We start from the raw sequence: 18,421 nt of genomic DNA, 5'->3' as shown, positions 1-18,421 counted from the left end.
CATTGTAGTAGGTTGGCCCTGGCTGAAGGCCAGGCACCCACCAGAGCCTCTCTCTTGCTCCCTTCTACAACTGGACAGGGGACAGAAAATAAAATGAAGAGTTCATGGAGTGAGATAAGAACTGGGAGAGGTCACTCACCAAATAGTGTCATGGGCAAAACAGACTCATGCTGGGGATCTTAACTGAAATTACTACTAACAAATTCAGAGCAGGGTGATGAGAAGTAAAATAAGACTTTAAAAATACCTTTCCTCTGCTCCTCCTTCTAGCTCTTCTTTCTCCCCCAGCAGTGCAGGGAGATGAGAATGGGAGTTATGGGTTGTTTCTGCTGCTGCTCAGGGAGAGGAGTCCTTCCCCTACTCCAACATGGGGTCATCCCCCCCCCACTGGAAATAGTTCTTTATGAACTTCTCCAACTTCTGTATCCCACAGGCACCAGTCCCCCCCAAACTGCTGCAGCGTGGATCACTCTTGCACAGAGAGCAGTCTCTCAGGAACAGGCTGCTCCAGCCTGGGTCCCCCACAGGGTCACAAGTCCCACCAGCAAACCTGCTCCAGCGTGGGCTCCTCTCTCCACAGCCCTGCAGGTCCCTGCCAGGACCCTGCTCCAGCACGGGCCTCCCACAGGGTCACAGCCTCCTCTCAGGCATCCACCTGCTCTGGTGTGGGTCTCCTCCAGGGGCTGCAGGTGAATCTCTGCATCCCTGTGGATCCCCATGGGCTGCAGGGGCACAGCTGCCTCACCATGGGCTGAACCATGAGCTGCAGGGGAATCCCAGCTCCAGAGCCTGGAGCACTTCCTGCACTGACCCTGGTGTCATGTTCTCACCCTGCTCTTCTCTGGCTGCAATTACAACTGTACTGCAATTATAACTGTGCAATAACTTTTCCCTTTTCAACTGTGTTGTCCCATAGGTATTACCATTTCTGATTGGCCCAGCATGTTCATCCTGGAGCTGTCTGACATTGGCTCTGCTGGACATGGAGGAAGCTTCTGGCATATGGTCCCAGAAGCCACCCCTGTAGCCCCTCTACTACCAAAACCTGGCCATGCAAATCCAATACATGGATTTATAGGTTGCACATAAAATTTTTCTTCTGTTCAAGTCATTTTACTGTGACAACTGGATTTAATATCTGATTCAAGGAAGAAAGGAAAATGTATGTCAAAGTTTTTGGAGTACACACTAACTCCTTAAAAATTCTACACGACTAAAATCATTTCCTGGATATCTTCTGATTAGATTGCCTTGCAGTATCATGAACAGACTGCACATTATTAAAAAACAAACAAAAAGCCCCTCCCCAAACCAAAGCCAAAACCCAAACAAAAACCTCAGAACACCTGTTAGTCTTAACAATATTCCATTTTATAATGCTTTAGAGAATTTGAGCAGCCTTGTAGTCTGGGTATTCTGTGGGTTTGAAACACACAGATCTGTCCATCCTCATAAATCCAGGATGTCCAGGTTACTGAACTCTGAAGTGAGTACACCCTTCCTCCTTACACAAGTGAACTCTTTGTGGAAAGAGATGTAAGATAAATGTGTGGATAAATGATAGTAGCTGCCAGAAGGTAGTTTGTTTATATAGATTCAGTGACCAGAAAGCAAACAGAACAACTTAATACCAAACACTTTATTACTTATGCTTGTTATTTACAGTATTTACATATTGCACGTTCGCTGGAATGTTTTATACATTTATTATATAAAGTAAATTAATGGCAGCTTGTGTTTGTGTACAAAATCCATGCTCCACTGTCTCAAAAAGTATGTCTACTTGGAATAACATTCCTGTTTGTCATGCAGTTTGTACTCCAGGGTACAATGTGACCCCAATGCAAGTCTGTTTTAACCAAACTTTTAAAAAATTGCATAAGCATGAAGGATATCAAGTGACCACAACTACTGTGGAGCAGATCTTTAGTAGTTCTAGATATACAAACAAACATTCCTTAAAACTGTAGAATTAAGCAACAGAACATGAATTTTCTTGGTGAAATACTTGTGTTTACATAATTTTTGGCAGCATTACACATCCACTGTAGTGTGTTTTTAGGTATGGAGCATTAAGTACTACTGGCAGTTACGCTACTGTAAAGAATGTCAATCTGCAAACTGTCGATGACATACAAAATGCCTGTTAAAAGAATTATGGGAAGTAGTCTGTCAATCTGCAAAAATAAATCTCTTGTTCACAATGGAATTCGCTAAAAGGTAGTAAGTTCTGTTTCCCTGTTGGATTCCAAGGCACTTCTCTTGGTTCTTGGTGTTCCTTGTTGTGGTAATAACATCTGGTGGATTAAACGAAAGAAGAAAATTGCCTTTCAACATTTTTATACTCACATACATGTGTTTGAGAATGTATTTATCATTGTGAAAATAGTAAATAAAACTGGAGAATTCAGTAATAACTTTGGAAAAATCACTAGTGAATTCTAGATTTATCTCAGTTCATATCAGCCTGACTGTAACATTAATGCTTTCTTTGATAATCACGGCTAAAATTCAGGAAAGTGTAATTTTTTTGGATGCTTCATTTTTGACAGACACTAGGGAAATCCAGTTCTACTTATTAAAAATGTGCTCATAGTTAATATTTTCCAATGACTGCATCTGTGAAGTCAAGAAGTGAATAAACCTCAGGAATAGCATTAGCAGTTTGCTCAATGCAGTCTAAATACCTTGGTGTCAGGAGCTATTCATGGTGTGTCCAGTTTGAAGGATCTAGGAAGGATTTGATGTTTCATTGGGCCCTTTTGTGAAAAAACTTGGATTCATATAAACAAGAACAAATAGAAGTAACTTTTAAAAAGTTGGTTGTATAACTATAGCCCCTGAACTAAGCAGGAGCTGCAGTGGTTCAATTTGCTGCCTGAAGTCTTCCAGAAGAGTGTCTTGGAATGAAATCACAGTCATGCCTATGACACTGATATCAAAATCACCAATACAAATTTACAGGTTTCCATGTTGCTTATGTATGTATTTTGTCTCTATTCTAGAAATGTTACTTCAAAACTTGAGCAGTGAAGGTTTTCACGACCTTACTCCCCCACACCTTTAAAGCTTGTAAGAAAATGCAGTGTAACTGCACATACACATATCTAGAAGTCTATCCTCTTCTAGACAGGTGAGCACTGAACCTTGCAAGTCTGTCCACCCAGTTCCAAGTGTTTCTATGCCTGTTGTTATTTAGAAATAAAAATGTATAATGTTTTTCTCAGTCAGCAGGAACTACACAGCTGAAAGAGTCTTACACGCAAACAGACCCAGATGAAGCTTTGCTGTCTTACAGCCATCAAAAATCAGTGGCAGAGATAAAAAACAGTGATAATCTGACACTAGAATTCTGCTGATGATATTTTTCACAGTTAAAACTTTCATATTGTCTGTCTGAACATAGGTAACTGTCTTCCCCATGATCAGTGTGAATTCTCTGATACTCTGAGCTTCTCTACATTTTCTACTGCTTAAGTTTAATTTGTAATGGAATCATTTGTATGCAAAGTCAGTTGGACATGACATAATCCATTGAAAATCAAGCTATTGGTGCATACAGAAATACTTGTTAGTAGTATTTAAACATTCGGTTTTGCAATTTTTGAAAGCTATTTAGGAAATGTAATAATGTTACAGAAAATCTTAATGTAATCTAGGGGTTTTTTTCTGGCTTTGTGGATAGGACAATTACTTCTATTTTTTTAATATCCTTCCTTAGAGGGGGAAACTGATGTAAATTTTCCTTGTTTTGCATTTTCATCTAGCTTATTTTCTGTATGTATGCTCCTACTGTACCCTATTTAAACTATGATGTTAAAAAGTGATGTTTAGAAGAAATTACCATGCTTTTGGTTTGATCAGTGTGTGGTACAATCTACAAATTAAACACTGAAAATGTAATAAAAACTTTTTTCATTACTAATGGGAATATGCAGCTCACTGGGGGTAAAAAACAGTGGTTAGGATGCTCATTTGTCATCTCATCTACACCTGCTTTTGTATGGGTAACTTGATAGTTTTGCATCACCTAACTCACAGTTTTCTAAACCCCTGGCGTTTTCAGAAATCCTTGAACAGACCCCAGGTTTTTAGCATTGATAAATCTGTTTTTCTTCCTATTTTTTTTTAATTTCATATAGTCTGTTGTATGCATCAGTCTAGGAATATTAGGCTGGAACTTAGCTGAAGGATGATGGATAATCTTACTGGAGATCCTGAATGCAATCTGACTGCAGCCTCTTTTGAGAACATAGGTAACTATACAACTCCCCAGCCAACTGTGCTGATTTTTAAAAGCACAAATTAAAGCTATTGTAAAGGTACATTATAGCTTTCCAAATTTGATTCTGGTTATAACCTGTGCATGATGATAAACTCTGTAAAAAAAAGCTAATCTATATGAGAAGAATTTAGTGGTTTAAATATCAATGTAGACTTTAAAGTACAGTGCCAGTAGGATTTTGTAGCAGAACCTCCTCATATTTGTATATAAAAAGTTCTTTTCCCAAGTGTGCACACCCAGGTGGAATTCTGCTGTAATGTGATCACGGTGATCCATGCACTGATGATTATGAAGCTCTGAATGTTCCATCTAGTGCTAGCCACAGACATCTCACAGCAAGGAAAACTGTGAACTGCCTTTTAATAACCTGGATGATGCCATACTAGTAACCATGCAGACTGGCTGCCTTTTTAACTCAAAGCAGTAGTTCTGAGAAAAGTCCTGAACTAGTTAACTTGGGAACCAATTCCTGGCATTATGAAGAGGACATTGAACATGCCCTGAGCAGCTGTATAAAACAGATCAAGTTATACCTTCTAGAAAAAAACCCAGGCCTTCACTGAATAATACACAATCCTCTCATCCTAATTTCACCTTCACTTTTATGGAATTCAAGTGTCTGACATTTCAATGCACTAGATGTTGCTCTGAGAAAGCAGCAGTCTAAGGCAGAATGCAATTAAGGGCTGTTGCTTCCATTGTTACAAAATATTTGAAGTAAAATTCAAGTGCCCAAATATCTTGGTTTAAGAATAATTTGAAAAAATGCATATATGATATAGTGTGTTGGAATGGGATATTTAGTGGAGTATTTTAAGTTTCCAACTTCATCTTGTATTTTCAGCATTTGTCCCATACATTACTAGTATGGTCAATACATCTTGAGGAGTTTACACAGATTTTTTCAGAGTTCCAAAGTAAATTTCACTTTTAAGCTTATTATGAATTTTGCAATGGGTATTTGACCTGTATGTACAAATATTAATTATTTGCATCTGCATCTTAAGGGAACAAGCAACTGGTATATTTCTGTAGTACACTTTTTATAATATATAAACCTCATTTTCTCTGCATAGCCTGAGACTACTTGCACCAGTCTTGTATTTGTTAGTGAAAAAAATGTGTCATTAGCATTACTTTGTTTATTTGAAAGAACTGTAGATGCTTTAAGAGTTTTTAAGACCCCATTAATATTAGTCAGTACAGAAATTAGAAGAAATCATCAAAACAGAAGTATGTAATAAGATGTGATAATGCAGTCCTTTGTCCCTGAACTTCTTATCACAGTGCAAGGAGTTTTCAAAGTAAGTTATGAGATCAGTGTTGGCCTCTAGCAAACACGTATAGATCAAGTAATGGAAAAGGGATGGAGCACCAACAGTAGCACCTGAAGTTTTCAAACAGAAGCAGTAAAACCTGTATGACTGTAGCCAAAGTGGCTGTGACAAATGCTGTCAGAGGGGTTTTCAGATTCATCACTGTCTGTCACCAAAACTGCTCATGATCTGAATTGTGAACTTTATTTAGGTGAAGACTTTGGGAATCGTGTTCCTGGCATCTCTTACCTACTGCAAATATGGACAACCTAACAGTTGGGGGATGTATCTGCATGGAGTGGAGCAAAGCAAGCATGGAACATGGGAACTATTAGGAAGCTGGCAGAAGAAAGAGGCTGAAGAGCAAAACAAAAAAAAGAAGCATCAAGGACAGGACTCTAGCATAGCTGTATTGACCATGAAAAGGGGTTACAGAATAAAATTACTTAGAGATGGTGCTGGTGGCAGCCAGGGAAGACAGCCTGGGAGGTTGACTGGAAAAAAAAAAAGGACTACTGAGAGATATGATAATACAAATCTGCTGCTCTGACTTCACTTATGCAATCTCAACAAGTTGAAGGGCTGTTACTGGGTGCCTGCATCGCTCATGTCTGTAGACAGGCAGAAAGGGAACATACACTCTAAAAAAAAGAGAAGATGGAGCTCAGTTACGTATGTATAGGATACATGAGAATAAGTTAAGGCTCCACAAGAAACGTCACACCATAAACACACGTGCCACATAGGAATGTGTTGTGACAGTAATATGTCTAACTCCTGCTTTCACATATTATTTTCTTGTTTGATCTTAGCTCTGAGTTTCAATTTCTTGTGTGCTTTAAAGCTGTGCTAGTCCAAAATGCACTATAAGTACAAATAAAAATAAATTTGTATTTTTTCTTCTCTCCAAATTGATCTCTAAACATGGATAGATGTCCACAGATCTGAAAAATACAACAAAACTCCTAGTTTGCCAATGTAATAGTCCAACTATAGCCCAGCCCACTTATAAACCTGCAATGAAACAAAAATAAGATACTGAACAAAACAGGAAACCTAATTTGTTTTACACAAATTTAACTGATGCAATGGGAAAGCCTTGAGGAGAAAAGAGGCTTAATCTTACAGAGACACCCTGTGCTCTGTAAGATGCATATGGCAGAGGATAGTCTTTGCGTTCTGCTAAGTGAGGCTGCTTAAGGAGTCTACCACCACTGATTTATGTCTGTGTGAATAAAAGAAGTGGACAGTTGTTGCTGACATTATGTTGATCAAAGGTTGTTTGAGAAAAGGGTATTTTTAAATAGACTCCCAGCTTGAGATGTGAACTACTTTAGTTGGTATTCCTTCATTATTACAATTCCATGTTTACATGGCAGGTTATTAAAATAAAATAGATAATAATACAGATAAAATAATACAGATAAAATTTTCTAAGAAAGGGAGAAAAGAATTTCACACTCTGATGTATCTGCTTATTAGTATTGGTAATAATATTATTCACCTATTTGGAAAGTTAAACAAATTAAGTCTCATTTATTCAGACTAGATAGAGAGAATGACTTGTAGAAACCTTTCATGAAATTCAATAGCTCCATCAGGTTTTCCTGCAGTCATGTTTTCTTCAGATTAAATAATCCTAATTCCTGTAACTGTTCTTGGATACTGAGTTTTCTAAGCCTTTGGTCATCCATGCTGCTCTTCTTCAGACTCATACAAGAAGAACCTGTATGTCGTCAACTGTGGTGCCCTTAATTAAATACAGTATACCAGTAACAGTAATTGTGTCAGGGGTTTCATAAACAATGATTCTACTTATACATCCCAGTATTGTTTGATTTTCTTCAAGTGTAACACTGCTGACTTGCTTAGTTTGCAGTCCACAACAATCTCTGTTTTGAACAGCACTGTCTAACTGTTCACCAAATTCCATGTATTTCTGAATAATCCTGCAGGACTTCATTATCTGTTATCCTGGATTTAGACTATTTGGCTTATTTTTCAAGATTATTTTTAATTTGAAGGTTGTACTGTATCATGGTTGCTTGTCCTGTAATACTGAGATACATGAATACAGTATTCTACTACCCAAGTAATTAATGAAAATACTGAACATTATACTGAACAATATCAAACCCATAATGAAGCTGTGTGACATTAGTCACTACATTTTTCCAGTTTTGACAGTGAAGCACTAACAACTTCCTTATGTATTTTTTCCAGTCATTTTTACATTTACCTTGATCCTATTTACCCAGCTTGCTTGTGAGAGTGAAGTGCAAAACAGTGTCAATGATTAAAATAAAATAAAATAAAAGTCTTAATATTTATTACTTTTCTTACAGATTCCTTCCACAAGATGTGTATTATGTCACAGAGTTAAAGCATCTTGGTTTGACAGCATTTGTTACTGAAAAATCTATATGGTTATTATTTATCCCTTTGTCCAAGATCACATATTGTCTCAGGTAAAGGTTGAAAACAGAATGTAAATTAGTCCTTCTGTATTCTTATGTTACAGTTCTCTACAGATAGTTTTGGAGTAATTTTTGGTTTGGTTGATTGGCTTTTGTTTTTATTTTGGTGCATGATGAAATTTCCCAAGTATTTGTGGAAAATAGAGGCCCATCCAGGCAAAGAAAGAGGGAATTTACCTCTAGACATGAGAGGTATACACAAGGAAATCCCAAAAAATCCAAATAGCTTGAAGATAGTTTATCAATGCTACTATCAATACATTTTTAACTGAATTACTGTAAAAGCACCTGTGACCTATCTGCATTTATGAAGCTTTGATGTGTATAGCTATGTATATATTAACTCATACTACTGAGTACAGCACAGATCTACAGCTGCACACATAAAAGGGTGGCTGCTGCTGCCGATACCGGCAATTGTGTACTGAGTAAACTCTTGAAAAATAAGCCACAGCTGCTGTGTTTTATTCTGTAACAACAAATTCACTATCTGCTAACTGTATGCTGCTATAAATAATTCACAGATGATGTACATGGACGTTTATGTAATGACTTCCAGTAGGGGGTACCCTTTCCTTAATGGCAAAATTTGCCAGATTAAGCCAGTTACTTCAAGTCTTCTGGGATAGGAATACCTTACCTAAAGGACAATTGTTATTATACTCCCATGAATTTTCATGTGCGAAACACAACATCTGCTGCTTTGCTATGCAGTGGAATGTCATTTCTGCTAAGAAAAAGCTTACCTTTATCCTTCCATGCACATAGGGCTTACTGCCAATCGAGTAAGAAGCCTGGCACATCTTTTATAGTCTATGTGGAAAAAAAAAAGCATGACTAGATTACCAAAGTCATCAAATTTGCCTTTAAAAATCAAAATTGTTTTCAGTGTGCAAATTAGTGTCATAGCAAAGTTCAATGAATACCTTAGTTTGCAACAGAATAAAAATCAACTCCTTTGACTTAAAAGAAGAATGTGTAAAAATTGGGTAATAACTAAAAGCCATGTCTAATGGCACGTCTAACTATGCAACTGACTTCTGCACATGTTCTATCTGTAAACAAACAGCATGAAAGTGCTTGGAGGCTCTCCAAGTGTATGTATGTATGTATAAAAATTTATACATCTGTGCCTGTGCTTCCGTGAAGGATCTAAACATGTGACTCTAGTATTTCCATATTAGAGAAAGAATAAATAGTGCTCATCCACCTTTGAAATCCAGCCTTCAATGAGCAAGTCTGTACACTTAATATTAAGTAATGCCACTCTCCAATAGATTTTCTTCCTGGGAACACTGATAAATTAGACAAATAACATCTTCTGTTCATACAAATCTTAAGTCCAGCCCAAGGAGATGACCACATCATAAACATTCATAGGAGCATGAAGTTTCATCTTAAGACTAGTAAAAATGTTTTTTCCATGGAAGTCCTATTGGTAGTTGTTCATATTTTAGGTACCTTCAACTTTTTGATGCATTCATAGCAAGACACAGAACCAATGCAAAACTAAATAAATTATTCAAGAGGGGTTTTTTTCATTTACATGAAAAACTGAAAGCAAATATTGTGAAAGTTGGTTATGGACAGACAGAAAAGTAAATTATTTTTCAGGTACCAATGCTACTACACTGTACAAAGTACTAGAAAGTATGCCAACACAATGCTTTTGTACAGGCTACCACCACATTGCAGCATCAGAGACGCTTTTAGTTTCTTTGCTGTTTGGCCTTAAGAACGGTATAATTTGAAGTCAGGATAGGAACGGTATAATTTGAAGTCAGGATATTATCAAAAAGTAACATCATTCTGTGCATGAAGAATTAAAGCAGGCTGTTCATCTCATTTTCCTAGAAGAAAGTTACTTTAAAGAGATGCTAGTCAGTCCAGCCCAGTAGGTGATGTTCACTTCTGTTAGGCATTATTTCATTAATGAGTAACTACATCTAATGTTCTCTGGAGATAAAATGTTAACAATCCCAACTCACAGCATAGTTATGGTATAATAGCCACTCATACAAATGATCCTCCATTATCCAGACATTGTGTTGGTGGATATGTCACCTGTCAGGAGGAAAAGGCTAATTTAGAGCCTTTAAGGCCAACTAGTTTTTAGCTTCACAGCTTGGAGTACTCATTAGTGCTGAGCCAAATGATGTTTGTGTTGTGATCCTTATGAAAAAAGGTAATACAACCATTGCTTGTTCAGAACAGACAAGTTATGAACAACTTACATCTCCACCCATGTAAACAGAGGGTCATCTGGTTACCTGTCATCTAGAAATCCTTGTCTTTCCAAGGAATTCCTGATCTGAAGCCTTACAAATAGAGAAAATGTCCACAACTCTTACCAAATATGCCTTTAAAATGCACTGGGCTGAAATATTTATTAATACTAGAAACTTGGAATCTGTAACTCTTGTTTCTATTCCCAGCTCTGCTACTGACCCAACTGGTTGACCTCAGAGAAGTAAAATAAAGTGTGCTTCCATTCTGAAAAGGCTGTACTAAAATAGCATCTGCTTACTCAACAGGTCCACCTCAGCATGAATCTGGAGTCATATCTACTGACTGATAAATGACAATGTTTGATTTTTATTTAATTCTCTGTGCTGCCAAAAGTGATGAGATATCATAAGTGGCTTTTGCTTAGTTGTGTCCATCAGCATTTTTTTTCTCTAAGTTAACAAGTCATACTTTTATAATTCACTGAAGACAAGTATTGCAAAGATTCATTGTCAACATCACTGGTAGATTGGTAGCTGAATAGTCAAAATAGAAAATGTCTATAAAATGTGTCCTACATAAATAATCAATGAAAAGTAAAATAACCCCACCTGGATTTGTGATCCTGTCTTGAATTTACAGCACTAAAACTTAAATATGAGGTATTTGTGAGAGAAGTCATGTTCCTATGAAAAGCAAACACATGGTATGGAACCCATGAGGCAAATACATCAGTACCTAAGGATGCAGTGTTTACAGCCATTCTACACAGAGTATTTGCAATGAAAAAGTTTTATTTCCATTTTCCTCTATGTAATGCTGATGCTGTTTTAGCAAAGCTGTAGAGAATACTTAGTACATTTTAGAGAAGATCAAATTTTTCTTTGCAGGGAATGCATTCTGACATTGTATCACTACTGATACTTGACAGAACTCAAAAATTTTATAGTTTCCTCTTGTTTTAGGGAAGTGCCTGCTTTTGTTACTTACATGCTGGGATGGTACAATCCCTCGTATTGTGATAAAGCCGATGAAAGTGTTTGCTACATTTTGGACTAAAGTAGAGTGGACCTGAAAGATAAAGTAAGTTATGAATCAGCACAGCTCACAAGCAGAGCAGTGTAGCTTATGGTATGTATGTGAAATACGGATACCAATGCAAAATTAAAACATACCTGTTAAATGCTTCAAGAACTTGTCTTTCATCCTCAGATCCCTGGGAACTATTTCTGTGGGACAGAAAAAAGAATAGTGTTACTCTGCTGCACTGGACCTACGCTTGCCAAGCATAGTATGAAGACAGTCTGTCCAGCAACATCACCAGTATGTCTTGACAGGTGCATGGAAGGCAAAAGTCCTTCGCATACAGCAGGCCAAATTGCAAGCAGTCACTTTACACAGGGAGACCTTGTAAAATGCTCTGTGAAAGACAGTACTGATGGAACAATGTCTGTTAGGTGAGAAATCATTAATGACGATGGCTATTAACTAAGAGTCAGATTTTAGCTCTCTATGCACTACATTATCAAGTTTACCTAGATTTAAATTCTTTCGTATTACACAAGTGATAAAGACTCAACGATATATTCTAGTCTGGGATTGTGTCTTCTAATTCTCTTATGCAAATGTAACCACTATTCTGTCCCAGGTATGTCTGTAGAAACACTGCTCTACTGTAATCATGAAACTGGATTGATCTACTTACAGGAATCTTCCCTCCCTCCCCCAGCAGTAAATAAAATTCACAGGAAATTATTCCAAGCAAATAGCTCTCTTCTGGCTCCCTATGTTTGTGGTTTACCGCCTTGTGTTTTGTGTTCAGCAGATGGCAAAATGAAACTAGTTTACTGAAATCCATTTTAGCCCTAACCCCTGTTTGTGACTTCCTGATTTACAGCTATCTTTGATTGCTTTCCGTTACAAACTCTATGCTGATGGCTTAGTGCTGATTGTGTATGATACACTATATGGTGCTTTATTTACTTGACCATGAATGCCTGAGCAGCCTTTTTCATTCCCCTGGCACCTCTTATCAGATATAAAGCAGAGAGCATTTCCATCCAGATCCGATTCACTTGTGAATTTAGACACTTCTCGAAAGTCATTCTTCATTTACTTCTAACTTTAGTCGGTATAAGTAAAATTGACCTTATCCTATTTGACCTAATTATGTCATGAAGAGCATTAAAAACACACATGCTTCACTCAGAAACTTCCCATGGGACAAGCTCTCTAGGAAAGTGATGCCGAAACTGAAATGAAAGACTCTAACTAGTAGTTCCTTTTCAGAGTTGCTGGGAAAAACTACATCATAATAACAGAATGAAAAATCCTGCTTTGAAATCAGTAACAACACTACCAACTAATCTGCTCTGAAGCAGGATTATTAATTTTGTAGATAACTGTTCAACACAAGCCAGATGTTTTGCACCAACAGGGTGATCAAAACTATGCCCATGTTCCAACATGAGATTAGAGTTGTGCACATCACAGTTTCCTGCTTAATCTGGCCTCTTTGACTCCTCAACATTTGTAAAACAAAATGTTCTCTCCTGTGTTGACCTTAAGGAGAACAGAACTGTCTTCCTCTGTGCATTCATTAATCATCCAAATAGAGAAGCAACATCTTCATGACAACCACCAATAAATGCAAATTAAGAGGATTTTTGAGTATGAATGAGAATGGTAAAAGGGTACAATGAAGCTTCAAAAGATCAATAAAGACAAAATAAATAGCATATTATCAAAATGAAAGCCAGCTTGGGAAAAGTTGAGTAGATATTTGCTGGAAAATACTCAGAAAGTCACTTTCAGTTGGAGGGGTCAGATGAGCAGCAGTAACACTACAGGGGCTTGGGAGTGACAGGGAACACTAAATTAGACATGGCAGCAGGAGGAACTAAATCAAGTTTCAACTGAGTGCACAGAAGTACATCACCAAACTAAGCAGGTTAGAGAGGAGCCAATCAAACAGAAGCAGAAGGATGGCTGCAGGAGTGTCCCAAACTGGTCACAGCCTGCACAGTGACAGAGGAGTACTGTCTCAGTTCCCTAGTATTTCAAAGGTGCTACCTCTGAAGTACAAAAGGAACTACAAGCAGGGTGAACAACTCAGTTCAGTGAAGCTGAGCTGCAGGGAAGACTTCTATACATAAGGTCTTTAAGGACATACTACAGTCCTGCAGGAGAATTCTTGCTAGGGTCATTTCCAAGAAACACTTAAACCAAGCACACGATAATAAGTGGAAACCTTCCAGGAAAAAGCGTTTCCATCCCTTGTTTCTTTGATCTCAGCCCATTTAAGTATTTTCCCATATCACCAGGTTTTTTTCAAAGCCACAGGAAGCTGGACTTTCAGTTGAGTTCACTATCCAGAGAGTAAAAGACTCTGAGAGGTGAACAGAGGTTTTCTATTCCAAATTTGCCATCTTTGGCTGCTTCTGATACCAAAGGGAATCTGCAGGTATTTCTAGTGGTGAATTCTTAATACAAAATTAGTAACCTGATGCACTATCTCATTCACCGAGGCACCCTAGGGAAAAAGAAATGGACTGTGACTTACCAACTCTCTGCTCATCCTGGTACCCTCCATAGTCAGCCACTTCCCTTCGATCCAAGTTATAGTCATGCTTGGAGAAGTACTGCATCCCACTGTCCTTCTCCAGGTGGTACCTTTTCAGCTCCTGAATGATCTCCATGATGAGATTTAAGAGACTTTGCTTGTCCTTCAGATCTGTGGAGTCTGTTTTTTCTTTGCAGTATCCTGCTGAGAGCATTAAGAGTACAAGCCCCAGCAGCCCAGATGACCTCAGTCCACTCATTGCAGTCCGACCTGAAGAGTGCATGAGGGGATGAAGAGGAAGGATCCGCTGCTATGTGATGTCTCCTGTTTCACTGGGAAGAGAAAACTGGGGGTGGGTCGAAAGTGGGGACACTCGTGGGGGTGAAATCGGAAACACTAGCGGAGTAAAAAGCGGCGACCGCTTGGCAGGTTGCTCAAGGCGGGGCACAGACCGCTCCGGGCTGCGGGGGCTGGCGGAGCGGGACGGGGATTCGCGGGGCTCCGCCGCTGCCCCGCGCCCCACAGCGCCCGCCCCGCGCCCCGCAGCGCCCGCCCCGCGGGCTGAGCCGCCCGGGGCTGCGGGCAGAGCGGCTCGGCCTCCCCACAGCCCGCGCCGGGCCCCGCGGGAGGGCGGGGGCGCAGCCCCGGAGCGGGGCCAGGCTGGGGGTGCCCCGGCGGAGCAGATCCCCGGCGGGACGGGCGTTCCGCCCCGCCTCTCCCCGCCTCGCCGCGGAGCGGAGGAGCACGGGCGAGGGGCCACAACTTTCCCCGAAGTTTCTGCCGGAGAGCCGCGACAGCTGTCCCCACTCTCGCTGCGGGCCTCCGCGCCCGGGCTGCGCGCAGGAGCGGCGGGACGGGAGGTGCGCGGCTGGGGGCAACCGGCCGGGGCAGGGGACAGCACCGCCAGTCTCCCCATTTTCTGTCGCTTTCCCCACTCCCCTTCCCTGCAGGAGCAGCGGCCAGCATCATGCCGGAGCCGCTCGCCTTCGGACGACTGATCGCCCCTCACACGCGGCCGCTCCGCGCGGCGGCTCTGCGCTGCCAGCCCTGGCGGGGTCCGGCGGCGGCCGCTCCCGCCCGCGGGCTGTCACCGGTCCCGCCGCACGCAGCGCTTCGGCCCGGCGGGGCGGGAGGGATGGGGGCGTGGGGAGGGAGACAGAGGGGAAGGAGGCTGCTGGCGCTCGCCGGCCGCTTTACCTGTGTCTCCGTCCCAGACGCCGAGGTGTCTTCCCCCCGGGAGCCGCTCCCCGGACGGCAGCAGCCCGCGAACGGCAGGGAGTCCGAGTATTCCGCGGCTGGCCCGCCCGCCCCCCTCCCGTCCCTGCGCTCCCGCCGTATCCACAAACTACTCCATCGCCGCCAGCCCCAGCGCAGCCGCTTATATAGGCTATAGGATGGACATGAGACGGCAGATAGTATCGACTTGGAAGTGGGTGGAAAACAATAAAAGTCCACTTGGCAACCTCGGGAGCGTCGCTGCTTGCACAAGCCCCCCCTTTCCGCCCTCTCTCCCCTCCCGCCCCGGTCCCCCCCGTCCCTCCCCCTGCTCGGTTCTCCCGGGCAGGGCTCAGTCACTCCTTCGCTGCTCTCCGACGTAAGGAGACGGTCCCAAGTGTGTGTGTTTGGAGTGGGAGGGGGCGGCGGCGGGAAGATGGGGACGAGGGGGGCGCGCATCGCCCGAGCCTTTAATTAGAACCGCGCTGAGGATCCACTGAAATATTGATGTCCCTGGCGCGGCTCTCGTCAGGCGGGTCCCCGGCCCGCGGCCGCAGCCACGCGGGGGGCGGGCGGGGAAGCCGCCTGTTTACCGGGAACTCCCGGCCCGGCGGTGGCGGGGAAGGGGAGGTGTTGGGGCGGGGGCGAGCTGCCGGGGAAAGGGAAGGCTATTTCTGCTCCCGCCGGCCGGGAAGCCCGCGGAGAGGCGGCTGGAGTGTGTCTCGGCAGAGGGAGAGAGCGGGCGTGCCGCCTCTTTCGCCGATTCTTGGCACGGGCGGTCCCGGGTGGCGAGGCGGCTTCCTGGGCTCCCGGCGCGCTGCTGCCTGGAAGCGCTCCCAGAGGGGCCGGGAGAGGAGGAGGAGGAAGAGGAGGACGACGACGAAGGCAATGCCATTGCCGGGAGCGCCCTGTCCGCTCCCACAGCTGCCCTCGGCAGAGGTGACAGCCTGAGCGAAGGGCACTGGTAGCGCGGGACAGGCTGCGGAGAGCGCCGAGCCCCCTCCAACGAGCGCCCTTCCCCGGAGCACTCACAGGGCTGCCGGCCTCCCCGCGTAGCCCCTCGGGGAGCGGCGGGGGGAGGCTGAAACCCGATCCGGCGGAACTCTGGGTGTTTACTCTCCTGTGTGGATGAACCTGTCCCTCGGCAGCCGCGGACGCGGAGCTCCCCCCGTGCCGGGCGCGCTCCCGACCCCCGCGGGCGCCTCTCCGGGGCCGCGCGCCGCGGGCTGCCCGCGCGCAGCGGGAACAGCGACCCCCGGCGGCCGCCGCCCCGCGCGCGCCCCGCGCTGCCGCCGCCCGCCGCCAGGCGGCGCTGAGCGCCCCGGAGCGGTGAGGGCAGGCCCGGGTCGGCCCACAGAGCTGCCGTGCGCTGATCGCCGCCGGAGTACTTTATCATTTTAATCGATTTGTCTTCAAAACCAGTACATGAATGGCACGGGTCTCTAACTACAAAAATCTCAACCTGTGCTGTCACAGTGAAGGTACAAAAACATTTAAAAAAATACACACCCCATGATGAAGAAAGAGAGCCAGAGGCAAGACTGAGCAAGACGGCTTTGTCAGGTTTCCAAAATCCTTCCTCCCTTTGGCTTCATGGTTTGTTTCCAGTCACCTTAAGACTCAGGGGGAAAAAGAAATTGAACAATCAGTTCCACAGTGAGAAAGAATGTCCCTTTGCATGACATAACTTGGTATGGCTGTATTTACATGTTAGTCATTCCAAATATTGACACATTGAGGTCACCAATTGCAGACAGGGAAGATGGAAAACGAGGCAGGCAGAATGCAGCCTGGTGTTCTGTTCTAAGATTACATTGCAGGTGTTCCTTCACCCAAAGTAATCTCTTTGGAAAAAGGTAGATAAAACTGCAGAACTGAAAGAGCTAAACACATGGATGGATTCTCCCCTTCCTTACAGCCACAATTTCCATGTCAGTTTTGGTCACCATTGTGTAAGGAAGGATCAGACCATGTTTTGAGTACACATCAAGTCAGGAATACTAAGCTGCATCTTTTCTACTGTCTTAGATGTACCCAGACATGCCTGTTAGTCTGGCATGGAGACCAGCTGCCAAGGAACAACCAGCAAATTGTTGAATAATACGGTTTATATAGCTGTCTTCCTTCTGAAAAGACAGTGGACATTAGCAGAAACTGCATTAATCCCTCTTACGAGATAACTCTACTGTGACTCTGACAATGGGATAGCTGGAACTGCCCTAAGACACACCAAGGAGAAATTTATGAAGTCATAAACAATAGAATTCCAATGGTCAGGAATACTCCTTTTAAATTTACTAACGTAACATAGACTCAAAGTACAATGAAGGCATTAGCAGAGATATGAGGTAGATGAAGAGTTTGTTGTCTTTTTCTGCATACAGACTCTGAGGCAAGGGTCTATTCTAATTTGTTTACATTGAATTGTACAAGGATATATAACAGCTCCCATGACTTCAATAGAACTAAATTGAAATTCCCACTGATAGGTTTAGGATGGTAATTTAATATTCCAACAAGTTATATTTTATTAAGTATATTTGCTTAGGGCTTCATCTAAGCTAGCCATCTAGATGATAACTGCCTATACGCTACCAAGCTCCTGCTCTGCATAAATATTGTCAAAACTACAATCCCCAAGCCTTCTATCCACCCTGATTTTGACTCCTGAGGCTTCTAAACTGAATAGGTACACTGTTTGCCGTGGCTGCTCACAGGTTCTTGGACTTCTTCCCTGGATGCCGGGAATCGCCTGACTCTTGTCAACACTAAACAGCCAGGATAGTGAAGAAAGCATTCTTCCAGGAATTACAAGATGTAAGTTTTAATCCCTTCAGGCAGAGTTGAAAGATGAACACACCTTCCCTGCCAGGACAAAAACTTGCTTGCTTTCCTTGAAAGAAGGTGGAGAGGGACGTATGAAACTCAGTCTCAAGGAGCAACATGTACCTGAGAGAGCAGATCCCTAGAGTAAATGCTATGCAATTAGGGTTTTTTTGGCTTTTCCTGGAGGAGTGGTTTTCATTTAAAAGTGATAGGATGTTTTTTGTCCTATTTTTACATCAAGTTAACTCTTCCACAATCAAAATCTGTGCATAGCTTGATCTACGTTGTTATTAAAAATGTGCTGTCTTTAAACTGAACACTGTGATCCTCAGGATAAGGACCTCATGGAGTAAACATTCACCAATGAGATCAAATGCAGCATTTGGTGGATAGTTTTAGCCAGTGTATTCTTCCTTGTTCCCTTGGTTATGAAACAAAGGCACTACATTTGGGATTTGGAATAAGTGCCAGGCAGAATTTCTAGTTTTGTTAAATAGCACACATTAGTCACTGT

The 18,421-nt window shown here is 42.5% G+C and overlaps 1 protein-coding gene across 2 annotated transcripts; it reads right to left on the bottom strand.

Annotated features, from left to right (window-relative positions):
• Nucleotides 1–1,624: 1,624 nt before the first annotated feature.
• On the bottom strand, nucleotides 1,625–15,306 carry ALKAL2 (ALK and LTK ligand 2). 2 transcript variants are annotated; one of them, XM_038133718.1, is made up of 6 exons: nucleotides 15,064–15,306; nucleotides 13,867–14,198; nucleotides 11,480–11,533; nucleotides 11,295–11,375; nucleotides 8,825–8,891; nucleotides 1,625–2,297 (listed from the first exon to the last, which is right to left on the bottom strand). In XM_038133718.1, the coding sequence occupies exons 2-5, from the start codon at nucleotides 14,147–14,149 to the stop codon at nucleotides 8,827–8,829; spliced, it is 483 nt and encodes a 160-aa protein (XP_037989646.1). In that variant the 5' UTR covers nucleotides 14,150–14,198; nucleotides 15,064–15,306; the 3' UTR covers nucleotides 1,625–2,297; nucleotides 8,825–8,826. The 2 variants fall into 2 exon arrangements, with proteins under 2 accessions (XP_037989646.1, XP_037989647.1); XM_038133719.1 differs by lacking the exon at nucleotides 1,625–2,297 and adding an exon at nucleotides 4,152–6,545.
• Between the last annotated feature and the right edge of the window lie 3,115 nt (nucleotides 15,307–18,421).

This window comes from Motacilla alba, chromosome 3, assembly GCF_015832195.1.
Source record: "Motacilla alba alba isolate MOTALB_02 chromosome 3, Motacilla_alba_V1.0_pri, whole genome shotgun sequence".
Lineage (NCBI taxonomy): Eukaryota > Metazoa > Chordata > Aves > Passeriformes > Motacillidae > Motacilla > Motacilla alba.
Note: the sequence above shows the minus strand (reverse complement) of the source record. Positions and strands in the feature narration are given on the sequence as shown.